Below are 19,009 nucleotides of genomic sequence, written 5' to 3' on the forward strand. Positions count from 1 at the left end.
GGTTTCCCTTCTAATAGTTCTCCTTCAGTTACCAGCAGTGTCCAAAGACCACAGTTTAGAAAAGGAGACATCGTACACCCAAAAGGTTTTACAGAGGGAACTCATTTGCTATTGACTTCATTCCAGAGAACTCCTCTTGAATGAATGTGGCAGTCTCAAAAGTATTAAGACAGTGTAAATAAAATATATTCACAAATTAACCAAGACTAGCATGAATTTCATGGCATAATTCAATATTAGGGAACTTATTTTTAAATTTTTCTGTAATCTCTGAAAAGTTATGTAAGAGAAAGCTTAAGTAGATCATTATTGGCATCCTTGACATGTTTTAACCTTTAGAATAGATATGGGGCTAAGCTAAGAAATGTTTTTTCCATTCTAATTAAAAATTTTAATTAAATTTAATTAAAAATTTTTAGTAGAATAAGACTAACTGGGAGGACATTCATCTTGAAATAAGACTTTAGTAAACTGTGTCATTGCCCCCCCCCAAAAAAATCAGTTATATCTGTATCTTCTATTCCCCTGAGAATTCCATGAGTCATGTGAGTATGCAACAGAAGTTTCAGAGCAGCATTCGTCCCCAGCCCACAAAGAAAACAGAATCAACTTGTTCAGAGATGTTAACATGAAAAAGAGAGGCAGAGACAGAGTTACAGAATGTTCATAGGATCAGTAAAAAATATTCTAGGTAAACTTATTTTATTCTTGAAATATTTCTAGATTATTTTATCAAAAAGGAAACAAAAACAGTAGATTTGTGAATTCCTTTATCTGAAAGTTATTATAACAAAGTAAACACTGTCATCACACATTCAGGAGACAATCCAAAGCAAGGTTCTGGTCCACCTTCTTAAAAAGGATCTCGAGTCCTGAGCAATCTCACATTGGATCAAGTCTAAGGTACAGTCAGTGCTCTGTACGGGTCAGGGTTTCAGCCTCTGAGAACTGTTACTAAGCAGTGAATCAGCTCTCCCATCTAATCTCCAGCAGAAAATAAAGAGTAAAATGATTCATGATAAAGGTGATGAGCTCCACTTTGCTTCTGCCCCAGGTGCTTAGGGTATGTCACACTGTCCTAAAGCAGATGAGACATTGTGTGAAAGGACCACACACTTGCCTGGTGATGGTCATTTATTAAATATTTGGTCATTACTAGCTTTGGGAGGCTAGTCCATCTAAACCCACCCATTTTTTCAGTTGTCAGACCTTTGAGATTAGGTCCATGGTGGTATAGAAAGAGTACTAGTTGAAAAGATCTAGGTTCTAATCCCAACTCTTCCACTTCTAAGATGTGTAAGTCACATTTTGAAACTGTTCCTCATCTGTAAAATGGAGATATTTATACTACCTACTGCAAAGTATTGTTTTAAGGCTCAGAGCAGGCAAATGAATGTAAAGCATTTTATAAATCTCAAAAGAGTTGATGAATGATATGTAACTGACTTAGCAGCAGAGATACAAATTAAGCCTAAATTTCTGAATTCTCAGACCAGGGATCTTCTCTAAGATGAAGGACCATCTACCTTACTCCTTTGCCACTTCCTTTAATTTACCAATGCATCTTACAGACTCTTGGCCATTCATTCTATTGAGCCACCAGGCTTTTTTGTTCATCCAATAGCTGAAATTCCTTACAAGCTGCCTCCTTCAATTAGAAAGTGAACCCCCTTGAAAACAAGGAAAGTCTCCCTTTTCTCTTCATGTGTTGAGCACTTAGTAGAGTGCTGGGCACATAACTGCTTAATAAAATGTTTTTTCATTTATTCATTCACTCTGCCAGGTTTCTTCCTCTATGAAGATAGGAAGTTACACGACCTTTTGAGCTCAGTAACTAGAAAAAGTATTATTTGCAAAGAATTACCTGAAATCCTTTCATTTGCAACCTAATTAAAAGTAGAGCTCCACTTTTCACTAGAATATTATCCATCAAACTCTCTTGGTAACTTAAAAGGGGAGAAAAGCAGCCTGTTGATGGTGTAGAAAACTGCCTGTTACAAACCTATTTATAAATATTCACTTGAAAAAATGCATTTATATTAAATGTAAAGAATTTTGATAGACTTAAGTTTTGCTTTGTTTTCTTACCAATTTATTTATTTAATGAGGGTCAAAGTCTTTTACTGATCAAAGGAAAAATTTCTCTAGATGTCTTTTATAGAATTAAATTACTCTCAATTCCATTCAGTAATAGATTCTAGCTCATACCAGACTTTATAAAGCAGTTTACATAAATTTGCTCCTTGTAACCCTTCTGAGGTAGGTGATAGATCTTTTTTCACAGATGAGAAATCAAAAGCTCAGACCAAGTTGTTATGTATCCCTCCTTGCGCATGGTCACACAGGTTAAAGTAGGGGAGGGAGGGCTTGAACCAAGATCTCTGACTCAAAGTTAACACTCTTTCCACACTACCATGCTTCCTTATCATGAAATGCTAAAAGCACTAACTACTTTAAAAAAAAAAATGAAGTGGTCTGGGTTTTATCACTCTCTTGGTTGGAAACATGTGAAATGCAGTCTTCAATTTCAGAAGCTTTGCTATGACACAGCCAACTTTTTATTTTTCTATTCATAAACAATCCATAGCTTCATTAAACAGGGTGATAAAAGGAAACATACAAACTTCAAGTGGATTCTTTTTGATTGAAAATAGGTGAGTTGGTATCAATTTAATGGATAGAAATAGATACAATCCATAATGAAAACAAAATCCCAAGGAGAAAAAAAGATACAAAATCAAAGTGTGTTTCAAAATTCAAAATGGAACTTCCATTTTCACTTGGAGAATAAGCTATGTGCTTTCACAAGTGCAGGTCATTGTAGAATATCAGCCTTAACTTATATCCCCAAAATGAAAACAAACACCAACAAAAACAAAACCCCACAATTACACCTAGACAGAGATTTTTTTTTTCCCTTCTAACAGAGACAGACATGGAAGAATTAACTATACTTTCACAAACATAGCTTCATTGCAAGGTATAGTACCAAAGGAGCTGTCATTTGGGCATTTCCTGCTCATGCTCATTTAGTATAAACAAACATGGTTTCTGTTGGGGAATATATATTTGAAGAGTTCCTTAAAAAAGAATCACGTTTCATATTATCTATATACATATATACATACATATGAAATATGTGTGTATATACATACATATATAACCAATTTTTAATTATGTACTGAAAATAAATTACAGGAAATAACTTTAAAATGCAACGGAAGACAAAGTTTCACAACAAACATTCTCACTGAATTCCCATGGAGAGGGGCAAGGAGGGAGTGAAATTGCGGTGCTCAAGGCAGGTAAATATCACAAATATATCAAAAACTCCAAATTGTTTATGCATTCACACATTTACATGAGCCACAAACATTCCTTTACATAAACCATACTTATTTAGCCTACTACAGAACCAGATTTTGCCATATACTACAAAACTTTTAATACAAAATTGTATTTATATATTTATAGTTCATATACATGCCCTATCTGTGATTTTAGAAAATAAAAGCTACACACTGTACAGACAATCCTAACTCATAGCTGTAGGCAACATTTTTGGATGGAATTTCTCCCCCAATAAAATTAATGGCATATTTTATGTACACAAAGGCTAAACTGCAGAAAAGACAGTTTCGTTTCCCAGTTATGCATCTCCTTTTAGGGCAAGTTTATGGAATTTAAGAAGGCAAGACAAATGTACACTCCAAAATCACTTCCTTAGTGACAAAGGTTAAGTCATGTCATTTCTGTGAAGATCTGATGAAACATGCACTTTGTGTAACACTGGTACTGATGGCAGTAAAGCAATCTATATTTTTAATGTCGTGGCTCAATAGAGAATTTCCTGGTGCCAGTTGTCACTACCATCTCAAACTGACTCTGATTCACAGCTATTCCAGAAATTAAAATCTCAACGGGACACTGTATGTTTACATTCTGTTAAAAGATTCACTTGATTTCTCAAAATATTTCCCTGATACATCCTTTACAGACGATGACTTTTTCTAACAAGCCAGAGACTGCAGATTAAATTAATTAAGAATTAAACATGGCACGAATGTGCGTGATAAAAGAATGCTCCTCTCTCAGTCTCCATGGCACTAACTGGTGTCTTGGAAGCAAGTGAAGAAGAGAATACTTAAAACCAACAAGCAATTTCACACTCTGTGGCAACAATCTGTGGAGCCAGTTATACTAAACTACTTCTATAGTGGATTGTAAACTTTGGTTTATTTGAGTTCTCATTGTACAGCAAGCATGAAAAAGGACGGAGAGCAGAGTTGAAGAGGAGATGAACTGTCAGTCTGTCTTTAATCGGGCATGATGAGACACCTGGTCAGTCAGGCCTGCTTTGATAGAGTTTGATACAGACTGCCTTATGTTTTCCTCCATCAAATTATCACCCAGGGGCTTCAATACCTGTGGTATGAGAAATGTGCAAAACAAAACAAAAAGCCATAAGGTAAAAAAAAAAAAGTTACATATAAAAATATTTTAAAATTCAATTCAAAGTAATGAGCAAAGTAACCAAGAATATGGAAAACTAAACTAAAAAGTTTCAAAAGAATAAGCTGCAAATAATGTATTTAGTCACTTTACAAAGAAAAATAGAAATTATTTTCTTCCTATATGGTATGTCACTGAATTCAAACCATTTTATAGTTCCTATGAGATGTATGTGCAATTCCATACCCTATATGCAGCATCAATCTGGTATGTTTACAGCATTTTATGCAGACCGGCCCAGACGGTCCTGCTTATTGTCCTACATGTGTAAATGTGAACACTTCATATACAGAAAAGTTAAAAATACTGTCTAATTTTTCTTCTTGTTATTGTTGGATGACAGTCTCTGTCGCTGTGCTGACGAAAGAGCACGATGAATCATTCGACGTCTAATAACTTCAAACAGTTTGGAAAACACCTAAAACATGGAGTGAGTGGTTAGGAAAATGGCGTCAGATTGACCTGAAGTTGACAGAGTTTAAGACTAAGAAATTTGAGACTTGGTAGGTTTCTCACCTTCCTGGGACTCCTCTGAGGCAAAAGAAAAGAGAAAGGCAAAAATATTTAGATAAAGTCAATAACAACACAGAGGTTTTGTCCTCTGAATAGTAGGAATCAGTGCAATTCAAACTAATGTGAAAATAATTTTATATACTATAGACCATTTTCACTTGGCTGTTTCAGTGACACAAAATTCTAGAATTAATGCTGCACAGTAAGTAGATAATTTTTAAAACAAGAACCTGAAAAACTAAAATATACTCGTAATGTAAAATAATAAAAGGCAACTGGGACAAGAGAGGGAGAGATGATATACTTATTACAAAAATCAATTAAGGAACAAATCAAAGGTTTTGTCTTTCAATCAATTTGTTAGCAAGATAACAAAAATGTTATGGAATTATTAGAGAATTTTCAGGAGAGCAGAATTTAAGTCGATGCATATATGAAGTCTTTAGCCAACTACAAACAATGTTATTTCAAAAATTAAGTGAATGAGTCATCATTCTTATGGGTGGATTGCAGTGGAAAGAAAGAAGAAAGCATTTTTACAAGATAAATTGGAGAAGGAAAGCATTAAGATAGAATTACTTTCTTAAAAAGTTTTAAAGCAGAAACATGGAGATTCAATAAGAATTATAGCTTTAGAAAGAGTAAATATCTCACTAGACTACAGAAATGCAAACTGAAAATAATTACTCTACTGTTCACAAGAGCAGCTTTATTTTTTTCTTCTGATAGTGTTCAAATATTCCAAGGTGATCATTTTTCATATCTGTATACTACATGCAATGTCAGCAAATAAGTGCTAGATACAGACAGAGCTGCTCCAACCCATTAACTGCTTAGTGTTAGTGAAGTTTGACTCTGACCATACCAAACACCAAAAAGCAAAATCCAGAAATAAGTCCTTCTGGTTTCCAGTGGGTTTGTCTTCCCATGTCATAGGAATAAGTTAACAGCTTCTCAGGTCCAGTACACAATGAATCTAGGATTTTTTCTTCGAAGTACTTCAGTCTGTCAACCTTATGTTCTTGGTAAGCAATTTTGTCACTTTGGTTGCAGATATGTCCACTATTTAATTTTAATTTTTGCTCATATTGGTAAGCAGCCCTTTTCAAAAATGTTAGTTATGAATCCCAAACCTATTTGTCTTCCCTCTTTAAGTCTTCACTGATTGTATTACTATTGAGGGATTTCATAATCCAAAGAACTCATCATAAATAATCCCAATTCATTTAAACTGAACTGAACATTTTTTGTTGAATTGACCATCTCTGCAACAACCAACCCTAAGAAAAAGCTTTAGCAATCTATCCCAAGGTGTCAGTTTTGGCATAGCCAAGCTTTTGTAATTATTGTGATTTTGAAAATTAATCTCTCATATCTATACGACATATTGACATGGTGATTTTTAAATCCACTCAACAGAGCATGACTTCAATACATTCCACAGAGGTGAAAGAAACCTTAGACATCATCGAGTACAACCCCCTCATTATACAAAGACGGCAATAGAGGCCCAGAGAGGATGAGAATTGATACAAGGGAGAGAGTAGCTATTCAAAGAATGGAGAAGAAAAATGTCAAGATGGGAAGGATAAATTAGTCAATGAAAAACTAAAAGATAGATACCAACCTGTTCCCATAGTGTTTCAGCAATTTGATCAATCATTGTTCCAATTTCTCTGAATTCCCCAGAGTATTTAACATATGCCCAAGTACAAAGGGATGTCAGTGCTAAACCCATTATCAGATTACACAAGACGGCTATCGAGTTCAGGCCGATGAAGCCAGTCAGTCCTGAGATTATATACATAGCAAACATGACCGCAAACAGTGTGGCAGGTGTACGAGCAGCATAGAAGATGTTTTTGCCATCATTGTGCTTTACAAAATTTGCATAGGTTTCTTCGATCTCAGCTTCAAGCTGGTCCTGATAACGACGGCAGAACTCATCTCCTCCCATTTTTTTCACAGCACAGAACTGTTTGACAGCCACCTCTTTGAAATCCAAGTGTTTTTTCTCTAAATCCGAAGGTGCAATGTAAGGCTTATCTCCACCACATACCTATTTAAATAAAAGAGGAATACAATTACCTTCCAGAAATAACATTTTCTAAAGCATGCTTAACTTTAATTCTTATAATTACAGACAGAACTATGCAAGGCCCAAGTTCTTAATAGCTCAGTATAGAAATGGGAGTTAAGTGATGTGCTTCACCTGAAAGGTTTAAGCCAAAGAGGTACACCAAGTCATTTCCCTTCCCAATAGAATAAAACCACTTGAAACTTCCAATACTATAGTATCATCCTTATACAAACAGACCTGACACATAAGAAAGCCAAATTACTTCCTCTACTCTGGGTCACCTTCATTCTGCCTTCTCCTACATACAGTGTCCTTGATAAAACATTATCCTTGGAGGAAGTGACAGCTTCATTTTTAATCTTTGAATTCCCAGTGTCTAGAATGTAGTAGGCACTTAAAAAAGATTGACTAACACAAATGAATGGAAGAGGCACTGAAAACTGCTAGGAAGATGCATGGTAAAAGTACAATAAACACACTACCCAATGTATCTTCAATTTACAATTGATTTTAGAAACTACTCTGAGCCTTAAGCTTACTTATTTGTCAGAGGCCATTATTAAGAGCATTCTAAATCATTTAAAAAAAAAAACATTTTATCTATATGTTTTATGACCTACTACCAGGCTTCTTTTCTGTTTTATAAGGAACATTAACCCTTGTAAAACAATTTATTTCCAAAAATGAGAATGAGGAAGGGGACAAGAATACAGATGTCATGATAATAGACATATATCACAAACTGATACAAATTTACACAATTACCAACCTGCTCCATGTTTTTGCTATAGCTGTCCCTTGCTCCTGCTACTGCAGCAAGATTGTTAGCTTCAGCTGTTGCCTATTTAAAAAAAAAATCACCTTCTATTAATGAAGAACATACTTGATATCTAACATTAATCTTCAAACTAAGCCACAAAAAATTATAAACAATCATTTTTCCAAGAAGAGAAACAGTAGTAATAAATTCAAAGACTCATCTGATCCAAAAATTAGCTCTATTTGCCTTAAGCAATTTTTTTTTCCTTAGGGAGGATGGGAAGGTAAAAGGACAGGAAGGGCAGTAACTATATTCTCTCGTAATTACATTTATTTATATATTTACATGCAAATTACATTATTTACATATATAAGGTAAAAGCATGGAATAATGTAGGGAAAAGCTCAGAAAATCTGGGCCCAAATCCCAACTCTGCTACTTGCTACCAGTGAGTTCCTGAACAATCACTTTCTAACTTCAAATTTCCTTGTAAAATGAGAGGGAGCCGATTAGAAGACTGATTTTGTCCCCCAGATCTAAATCCTTTGATTCTAATATTTAAAGTGCCTTGACTATATGCCAAATAGTTATAGCTAGAAATGACCCTAAAGTAAGTTGGGGTAGCAGAATAGGGTTAAAAATGAAACATTGGCATTCAAAGAATTAATAATAAACATTTCTCTAATCACATAGTCCATTTAAAATTAAAAATGTAGTCACATAATCTATGTAAAAGTAAAGATATACTCCAATCCATAAAAATAAATTTCATGTTTTAGGGGGAAATGTGCCTGCTATGCTGTAAAACTAATAGGTTGTCCAAAGCAGCAAATCCTAAAAGAATTCTTAATCAAACTTTTCCTAAAAGAAAATAGCATTTTTGTCCTCTTACAAAATAAATGCCAAATCATCACATTTACAGAAAAAAATTACATTCCAAAAGATTGATAGAACTAGAAATCCATTTGGTTTTTACTTCAAGAAAAAGAAAGTTTAGTTCAGACACTTATATTATCATTAACCAATGGATAAAAAAAAAAACTTGATAACTCAGATAAGCTAAAAAGAAGATTTTTTTTTCCTCCTATAACATAAGGAATTAATTTAGCCCTTCTGAACTAATTCTTCTAATCTAAGCCAGGATATATTTGTAGTTCAAAACACTTTCAAAATTACCATATCCAAGATGAGTTTTGATTCATCTTTTAAAGTAGTCATCAATTTTTAAAATCATGTAATTTTTTCATAGCCTCAGCATAACTTTCTGTGTTAAGCTGGTTTTTCTACCTCAAGTATAACAAAATAAAATAAAGTACCTGAAGCATAGATTTAGGATGTGGAAGTTCCTCTCCTTGATAGATTTTTATGTAAGCCTAAAAGCAAATAAATCTTCATTATTTGGTTATTATTAAAATCTGATTCAAATAACAAAACAAAATTTAAAATAATGATATACAAGATCATTCAAAAATTGTTTTCATCACCAAGTAGAGCATATGAATTATCACAAAGAAAAATCATATATTGGTTTCACAACACTACCAATCTGCCCCCTTTTTGAATAGTGATTAAATATAAGGCAAATTAAATTTAAAAGAATATAGGAAATATTTGAACTGAAACATTTCCATATATCTTAAATATGGTCTGCTTATATAAAACCTGGAAAACAACATACAGAATAACTACGAGATGGAAAAAAACCTTCCAAATTGAATGCTTCAAAATTAATGACCAAATTTTGGCCCCAAAGAAGAGATATGAAAAGGTACCTTCCTCTCCGTTTTTTGCAAGGAAAAGGTGTAAGGGTGCAGAATAATGCATGTAGCAATTTTTTCCCATGTTAGTTTTACTCAACTTTCAAAAAGTGTTTATTAAAAGAGATTTCTCAGAGATGGAGTAGGGAAAGAGAGAAATGCAGATGATGGAGGACAAAAGATATAAATAAAAAATTGCTTAATTATATCTGCTTTCAACTATAATTTACTCATACCCTCACAAGTCTATGCAGAATTTAGTCAATGAAAGTTTTAAAATTCAAGATCATATGATGGCCAGTATCTTTCATCACATTCCATCTCAAGGGAAAGTCCAATCTCCAATTTTTGGCTAGAAAGAGAGAAGGAGCAGATTTGGGGCCGTCTGCCCACCCCACCCCTTCACTTCATCTAAATGACTGTCAAGACTATCTTATTTCATATGCATAAATATTCAGACATAAAAGCTTTACAACTAAATCACACCTAAAAAGAAATAAAAAACAAACTAAATCAACATCTAAACCAAAAGTTATTAGAAAAGGAGCTGGGGTTAGATCAAAAAATAACAACTTTCTTTTCCCATACCCCTACTCCTAATTTTGAATAATTGATGCAAAACTGATTTTCCATTACATTATTTATTCTACCACATTCTCAGTAGCAGCGGTAATCCTAACACTGAAGGACAGAAAAGAATAGCTAAAGAGGAATGAAATGTGCTTTTAGTACTAGCCACAAAGGTACTTTGCCATTACTTAAACTTCAACTGCTCTTAGCGAATAGTCAGAACTGCTAAGAATTCTTCCCAATGACCAAAGATAGGGAATTAACCCCCAATCCTAAACATGTTTCATAAATGCTAGTTAGAGTAACATGAATGTCATTGTTCTTATTCTTATCTCCCACTCACCAATCCCATTTCAAATCTTAGAATAAAAGGCAGGAAAATTATGCAAGAAAATAAAATCTTGCAGGAAATGAAGCCAATTCATCACAATTACAAGTTCTTTCAAAATGTCCTAAAAACTAAAAAATAGTAAAAGGTAGAGAATATACTTTAAATCTTCCTTGTTGCTGCTATAAGAACAAATCCTCTTATACGTCTACATAGAACATCAAAACCCATGAGCTATCACTTCTAATTTAGGAAATTATATCTTAATGGTTTTAAATATAACAGAGTTTGCCTACCTTAAAGTATTCTACAAGATCTCTACAAGTCACTTTGGATCCACTTATCTCTTTTTCTACCAAATTTTCAGGGGCAAGCAGTAACGGAACCAGATTGCGAAGCTCTTTTTTAAAGTCTTCATCAATATCTAGTAGAGATGGAATTAGTCAACACTAAGTTAGTCACAAAAGAAATAGATTTCAATCCCTATCGGCTATAAAATTGCATTAGGTTTCTTAGTATAGAAAAGCAATATAGAAATCACATACCTCCTTTACATTGAGAAGTTTTTTTTCCCCTTTCTTAGGAGATCACATAATTTTTTACAGGGCATCATTTTTACTCAGTGTGTGGACTGACACAGCTAGTTATCCCAGGTACCTGACCCAACATTAAAAACACTTTCCCTATTGAAAATGATGTCTCAAAACAATGTAAGCTCCTACAAGACAGGAACTGTTTTGTGTATGAAATCTAGTGTCTAGTGTCATGCTTGGCAAATAGTAGGGGCTTAATCAATGAGAAATGAATGAAGGGGATTAGAATAAGCTATGAGTCAAAAGTCTCATTGCAGGCAGTGTATAGGATAAAAAATTGTTGGTGTTTTGTTTTGGCTATTTTCAAATGTTTGTGTTTTGGTTTTTATCTTGGTCCTCCTGAATTAGTTACTTAATATCTTAATCAACCCTTCCCCATTTATTTCCACAAAGGAACTAAACTATCTTCTCAAACAAAAAGGGAAGACTCCAAACTACATCAGTTAGTACATTAGGATTTCTTAGTATATTGCTTTAAAGCTTGGAAATTAGTATACACAACCAACCTTTCAAAATTTTGCTACTAACATAAAAAGTTAATGCTTTTGTGGCAAAATTCCATTTTCAACAACTTGACACAATAAGGAACATGGTAACCACCTTTTAAAAATGCATTAAAACCGAAAAATGAACAGTAAAGCATGTATATCAATCTATCCCAGTGACCTCATAAAATCTAACACTTATTTTAAAAACTGGCACCAACAATATTTTCACATAAACAAGAATGAAAAATACCTACCAGTCAATCTCCCATCAAAACTTGGATTGGTTGCAACTTTAAGTCCAGGATGTGGCAACAAGAAACAACCGAGGTTAGAGAAACAATTATGAATATGCTTCCTTACATTCTGCAGCTCTTCATGTTGGTTTTGCTTTACCTGTTATAGGAAAGAAGAAAACAATATAAAGATATAAACTTCAGGGAAATGTATTATTATTTTTTTAAACAAACATGGTTAAATACCAACAATGACACTATGGAAAATAAGAAAATCTGTAAAGGCATTTTTCAGATTCCACTTAATATAGTCCTTCCTTTTTTAAAAGTAAGTTTTACATAAGTTCATGAGTACCCAAATTCAAAGGGGAAGAGAGGAGGAAATGCTAGATTGGGGGTCAATTCCAAGTGACTTACTACTTGGGTGACCTAGGTCAAGTGAATGCTTCTGCATCTGTAAATGGAGATGGTTGGACTCAATCTTTCCAGGTTCTTTTTCACTCTATCTGCTCCCTCTCTGCCATCTGGGAGTTGATGTCCCACCATAATTAGCTGTGCTACCAACTCAACACTCTCCACTGGGGTATGCCTATCACAGTGCCTCTCGCTCAGCAGACGCACTGCCTCTTACCACTTCTTGCTTTCAGCCTCCAGATGCTCCCCTCTACCTCCATCAAAAAAGCAACTGCTACCTCCTCTTCCTCCTCCATCAGTCCCACTCCTCTCTATCACTGTGGCACTTAAGGCGAGAGGTCTGTGAGCATCTTAGGTGTGTCTCAAGGTAAATTATGAAAAAGATTGTACTGCAGATATTTGTTTTACTTTACCGACAGGGAGCTGGAAGGATGTCTCAAGAGACCTGAATTCTAATTCACAGAATCAAATTTGAGAAGTAGAAGAGACCTCACCAGCCATCTAGTCAAAGTGATTGCTTCTATTTGAAGACTTCAAAGAAGAACCCATTTGTAGGAAGCCACATGATAACCCTTAAAATACTTGAAGACAGCTACCACCTTCCCAAGTCTTCTCTTTTCCCAGCTAAACATAGTATTTCAATCAATCTGAATATAAAATGGACTCAAAAGGTGAAATTCTGTTTCTCTAAACTAAAATTCTGGTGTCCCGACTCCTGACACAATGCTATTATTTTAGTTCCAACTGAAAAACTAATATAGTGGACAAGAAATTCACCTCTTCACTGATCCTTAGTTTCTTGTGTAAAATTAGGACTGATTAGAACATCTCTAAGGATCCCATCTAAGAGCTTTAAGATTCAATAACTAAACATCCAGTTTTCCATCCAAGGAAACCTCTGTTCCTTTCTCTATTTTTAAAAATAAAATCCCATAGTTATTTTCTAAAATAGAAAAACCAAAAAGAATAAAAAACTATCACTTAGATTTTACTCTGTATCCCTCCACTGCCAGATAATCATCTATAACAAAGATTGTAGACAGAAAAAGAAGAAAAATTTTTTAACAAAAACAATAAGAACATCAAAAAAGATTAGGTGCAACTTTATAAATCGGTGGACCCCAATCTCTGCAAGGGATAAAGGAGGGTTATTTTCTCTCATCTCCTCTTTGGGACCAAATATAATTTTTAATTTTACAACATTCCGTTCTGATAGTTTGGTGGTGGTGGTTCTTTCTATTTATACTACTGCAGCAGCGTACATGTTTTCCTGGTTCTGCTCACTTCATCTTTGATCTGTTCACATTAGTCTTTCCAGTCTTCTCTGTATTCATCACAATCATAATTTTTACAACACAGTAGCAGTTCATTATATTCATGTATCAAAATTTGTTTAGCTACCATTTAATCAATGGACATTTACTTTTTCAGTTTTTGTTACCACAGAAAGTGTCATTCTAAATACTTTAACACAAAGGGGCAACAGGGTGGCTCAGTGAATTGAGAGCCAGGTCTAAAGATGGGAGGTACTAGGTTCAAATTTGACCTTGGACACTTCCTAGTTGTATGACACTGGGCAAGTTACTAGCCCTTATTGCTCGTCTGCCTTGGAATCAATACTTGGTTTTGATTCTAAGATGGAAGGTATGGGGGGTTTTTTAAATAAATAAATTCTTTAGCACAAATGAAGCCCTTCTATACAATGGTCAATGCCTTGCCCTAAGGCGGTGATGGCAAACCACTGACATGCATAGCCATTTTTCATGACACATGGCCGCATACAGAGAAGTACAGGGCCACGTGCCAAGGATGAAACATTTGCTGTGGTGTAGTGTAGACACTCTGTGCACTATAGACGACAATTCTACCTATATTAATTTACCTATTTTGGTTTACTAAATACAGTTATATATTACAATTATACATTTTTGTTAAACTATAAATATCACGAAATTGTGGTTTTTTTCTCAAAGTGACACACCATCCGAGTTATGCTCGGTTTTCTGGTGAATTCTGACACATCAAGCTCAAAAGGTTGCCCATCACTGACCTAAGGTATATGCCCTTAACTGCTCTTCTGGCTTTGATTCTAAGATGGAAGGTAAGGGTTTAAGGAAAAAAAATAATTCATCCCTTATCCATACAGAAAGGAATAGGATATTTTTCTAATTATTTTATGGTATGAGCTAGCCATTTTTAATTTATTATGGAATACAGGATAAGATGCCAATGTTCACCTCAACCTTATTTCTGCCAAACTGTTTTCCAGTTTTCCCAGCAATTTTTATCAAATAGGGAGCGCTTTCCTGGGTAATTTATGTTTTGGGATCTATCAAACACTGAGTTAATGAGTTTCACTATTTCTGCTTATTGATACACTTTTCAGTTTTTTAACTAGTTCCAAAAGATTCTGATTGTTCTAAATAAAAATAGTTTGAGGTCTGGATGTGCTGCTGCCTCCCTCCCCCCCTCCCCCCTCCCCCCATCATTTCCCTTGAGTCTAAATCTTTAATTCCTCTAATATAATTTTATGTAGCTTGATCTTTATGTACTTATTGTAGCTTGATGAAGTATCCTTTTGGTAGTCTGACTGGTATAGAATTAAATCCATAAATTAACTTTTGTAGTAATGTCACTTTTTTTATTGGTATAACTTAGCTTTGAGAACTGGATATTTATTTATTCCCCCAGATATTTAAACTGTTCTTTATTTCTACAAGGAGCATTCTGTCATTTAATCTATATAATACTGAATGTGCTTTAGTTAAATGACTGACTCCCAAATACTTTATGCATTTTATATAAATAGGACTACCCTTTACCTGCTGAAATTTTTTTTACCATGGTTATTTTATTGTTCTGGTTAATACACACAAATTACTTATATTATTTGTAGGGTTATTTGCAATATTCTTCATTCTCTAACCTGAGACTTACCTGTAATCTTTTTTCAAGGAACTGTTTTCCTCCTTCCAAGCCATATGAATGTTCATATGGATAACTCCAATCTCGAATCAAGAACATTAATGTCTACAGAAAAACAAAATGTGATCATCTTACAAGCACACAAAGATGATTATATTTACTATCACTTTAATGAATTTCCCCATATCCTCTAAATTACCTTAACTAGAAACAATGATATAGTCCCTACTTCTGATCTTCTCTTGATGCATACACATGCACACTAAATATAATATATAATATATATGTGTGTAGTGGCAACTAGATGGCAGAGTGAACAGAGTATTGGTCCTAGAGTTGGGAAAACTCATCTTCCCAAGTTAAAATCTGGCTTCAGACACTTACTAGTTATATGACCCTGGACAAGTCACTTCCTATTTGCCTTAGTTTCCTCATCTATAAAATGAGCTGGAGAAGGAAATGTCAAACCACTCTAGAATCCCTGCCAAGCAAACCCGAAATGGGGTTACAGAGTCAGACATGACTGAAATGACAGGACAACATGTGTCTATATTGTTGTGCATACATTTATGTATACAATTCAGGAATATCAGCATCCCACTCACAGCCATTATCAAACTAAAAGTTTAAATGATATCAAAGACAGTTCATTGGGCCTTACCACTATCCAGGAGTATATAAAAACAATTTTTAAAAATCATAAGATTGTGAAAAAACACATGATTTGATCATAATACTGTACATTAGCAAAATCCTCATTCCAGAAGAATAAGATAAATCAACTATATTAACTCTGTACTGGTTAGAAAATAAAACTACTGAATTTTAGAGCTATTTTAGAGATCCCTTTATACAACTCATTCATTTTATAGATGAAGAACTAGGTAAAGTGGTTTGTGCTGAAGGTTACACAGTCAATACGCAAAGTAGCTGAGATCAGGAGCTCAAAAAACGAGCCCTGTGTACTTTTCTACCTCATATGGTATTAATAGAGGTCAAAATAATAATCTGACATATGGTCAATTCAATAACATTATGTCGACCCATATACACGAGACTGTAACCTTTATCCTAGCCAGTTATTTCCAAAATGTAGTCAACGCAAACCAAGCAAAAACAGAATCATTATCATCATCAAAAATTAATAAGCAAACGAAATATGGTGAAACAAATAATCTTACTGTCTACAACTGTCTCTCAGTCAAGAGTCAAATTAAACAGAGAAGTTTACTGACTGAATCTTTTTCCTTATCTAAAAAGAGGGTAGTAGATTAAATATTTTGTGATGCCCAAATACTTAGATGCTATTACAAACAAAACATATGAAAAAGTAATCATAGCTAAAATGACAGTACTTGTATTCCTTTCACTACTAAGGGCCTTCTCCAGAGGAAACAAACTATACTAAAAAGCATTTTAAATCTAATTTTACTCTCACGAACCCAGGAATCCAGCTACAAGGATAAGCATTAAACCAAAATAAAAAGGGACAAAATTTACCCAAGCCAAAAATTATAGTCGCACTACAGTTTATACATGAGGAGTGAGTTCAAAGTTTTTTGTTTGTTTGTTTGTTTGTTTGGGAAGGGGGGTGGGGGTAAAAACAGAGCCACAGCCCTATATGAAGGAAAAGTAACCAAATCTTTGGAAAATGTGAAAAAATTACTGAGGAAAAAAAACCCAGATACCTTCTTTCCTTTTCTATGCTTACTTTTGTCTTATGACTAACCCAGAAAGGCCTGGTTAAGTGGTATTTGCCAAAAATTCAACTATTGGTTCCATAGGATACACTACTAAAATCTGAATTTTAAAATCCAAAGAATTTAAAATAAATTCTCTAAAAGATTCAAGCTAATTTGAAACTCTTCATACTGAGATAGAATAACTTTTAAAAATTTACCTGAGAGGGGGCAGCTGGGTAGCTCAGTGGAGTGAGAGTCAGGCCTAGAGACAGGAGGTCCTAGGTTCAAACCCGGCCTCAGCCACTTCCCAGCTGTGTGACCCTGGGCAAGTCACTTGACCCCCATTGCCCACCCTTATCACTCTTCCACCTAGGAGACAATACACCGAAGTACAAGGGTTTAAAAAAAAAAATTTACCTGAAATGGTTTCTGGTAGATTTCTTCCATTGCTAGTCTTCCATACTCTGTAAACAACTATTAAATCAGGCTATTAAAATTAATGACACAGGAAGATAGGAAGAGGGTGTGATATGACACTGATTAAATAGTCTATTTTTTTTATCAGGAATTAAACATATCTCAAACAGAACATAAAAAGCAATCAAATATAAAGTTTTTCTAAAAGTTTTTATGTAACAAAGACTATCCTGATAAAGAGCCTACGAACTGGTTTCTCACAACTCTCAATATTATTACAGTTAAATTGGTGGACTGGGCGTTAAGATTTTCCAAGAAGATATGAAGATGAAATATTCTAGCAAAAGCCATTTATCATGAATTCCTCAACATACATACTTGTAAATGCTGAAGATCATCTTCTTGGATATTCTGAGATAAGTTATATACCTGTTAAGAAAAATAATAAATCTTTACATAAGACTGTAAGATTTACATTTATCATTTTAAATGGAATACTAGCTATAATTTTTATACCACAGCATATAAGCTTTTTCATTTTATAACCAACGAAATGAAGATATCAAAGGTCTTTTCTTATTTTAAAAAGTCTAGTATTTCTGTGGTACAAACATCAACTTTAACAACAACAACAACAACAATAATAATTTAAAGCACAGCAATTCCTATATAGTATCAGTACTAGCTTTTCCTTTATCCCTCCCTTTCAGTGAAGTTCATCTGTTTCTCCAATAACCAAGAATCTTATTTTCCTGGCTTTTTAGCAACCAGCTGCAATAAGTCATGAGCTTGTATCCTTCCCACGATGTTTTGAAAAGATTTCTGTTACTAGAGCTAAAGTGAAGACCAAACATAATAGTAAATAAGACTGAAAAGGTATGATGGCACCAGATTCTGGAGGGCATCAAAAGACAAGCTAAGAATCTGAACTCATTCTTTCCATTTATTTGGGTAATTACAGTAATCATCTCCAGTCTTATGACAAGTCTTGATTATTCAGTTCTCATTATCTTAGTTAATTTTCTCCAAGAGCAGGATAAAAGGCAGACCAACCAGGCAATTCAACTACAGATTCAGACAAAGGAATCAATCCATAAACAGTTATTAAGTACCTACTATGTGCTAGGCACCATGACAGGCTAGCAAATCCCTAGCTGGACAGGGTCTAACTTTTAGAGAATAGCTTCTTCATCAGTTAAAGCCACTGAGCAGAGTCTGACAAGCCTGGCAAGGAAGCACCAAAACTATTATTACCAATCTGAGTTAGGATGTGGTATGCTCTTAGGAAAATAAAATGAAAAAATATAATAATAGCTGACAGCTGCCCACTCCTTTAAGATCTGCACAGTATTTTACATATATTATTTCATTTAAGCTTCACAACAACCTTGTGAGGAAACCACTATTTTAATCCCCACTGTACAAATGGGAAAACTTAAGCAGTGAGATTGGGACTGCATGGCTAGTACTTGAGGTCAGATCTAAATTTGAATTCAAGTCTTCCTGACGCCAAGTCCAACATTGCATTCACTATATCATTCCAACTACAGTATTAGCTAGAGTCAAAATATCAAAGAAAAAAGGCACAGCTGTAGATGGAAGACAATGCCTTAGAAATTTCAGATAAAGAGAAAAGCAATGGGGGCAGCTAGGTGGCTCAGTGGATTGAAAGCCAGGCCTAGAAACAAAAGGTCTTAGCCTCAAATCTGGAGGGAGGGAGGGAGAGAGAGACAGAGA

General features: G+C 34.4%; 1 protein-coding gene across 3 annotated transcripts in view; it reads right to left on the reverse strand.

Annotated features, from left to right (window-relative positions):
- Window positions 1-2,535: 2,535 nt before the first annotated feature.
- ATL2 (atlastin GTPase 2) overlaps window positions 2,536-19,009 on the reverse strand; it is a 72,470-nt gene continuing 55,996 nt past the window's right edge. The window contains exons 5-14 of one of the 3 annotated variants that reach the window (XM_044663263.1): window positions 17,651-17,701; window positions 17,273-17,329; window positions 15,186-15,278; window positions 11,856-11,994; window positions 10,817-10,944; window positions 9,182-9,238; window positions 7,875-7,946; window positions 6,653-7,084; window positions 5,029-5,043; window positions 4,342-4,930 (exon numbers count right to left, since the gene is read on the reverse strand). In XM_044663263.1, the coding sequence (XP_044519198.1) occupies window positions 4,823-4,930; window positions 5,029-5,043; window positions 6,653-7,084; window positions 7,875-7,946; window positions 9,182-9,238; window positions 10,817-10,944; window positions 11,856-11,994; window positions 15,186-15,278; window positions 17,273-17,329; window positions 17,651-17,701 (1,152 nt within the window). In that variant the 3' untranslated portion in view covers window positions 4,342-4,822. Of the gene's footprint in view, window positions 4,931-5,028; window positions 5,044-6,652; window positions 7,085-7,874; window positions 7,947-9,181; window positions 9,239-10,816; window positions 10,945-11,855; window positions 11,995-15,185; window positions 15,279-17,272; window positions 17,330-17,650; window positions 17,702-19,009 lie in introns of all 3 variants that reach the window. The other 2 variants (XM_044663261.1, XM_044663262.1) reach the window with 2 other exon arrangements.

The sequence above is a fragment of the Gracilinanus agilis genome, chromosome 2 (assembly GCF_016433145.1).
Source record: "Gracilinanus agilis isolate LMUSP501 chromosome 2, AgileGrace, whole genome shotgun sequence".
In the NCBI taxonomy this organism is placed as follows: Eukaryota; Metazoa; Chordata; class Mammalia; order Didelphimorphia; family Didelphidae; genus Gracilinanus; species Gracilinanus agilis.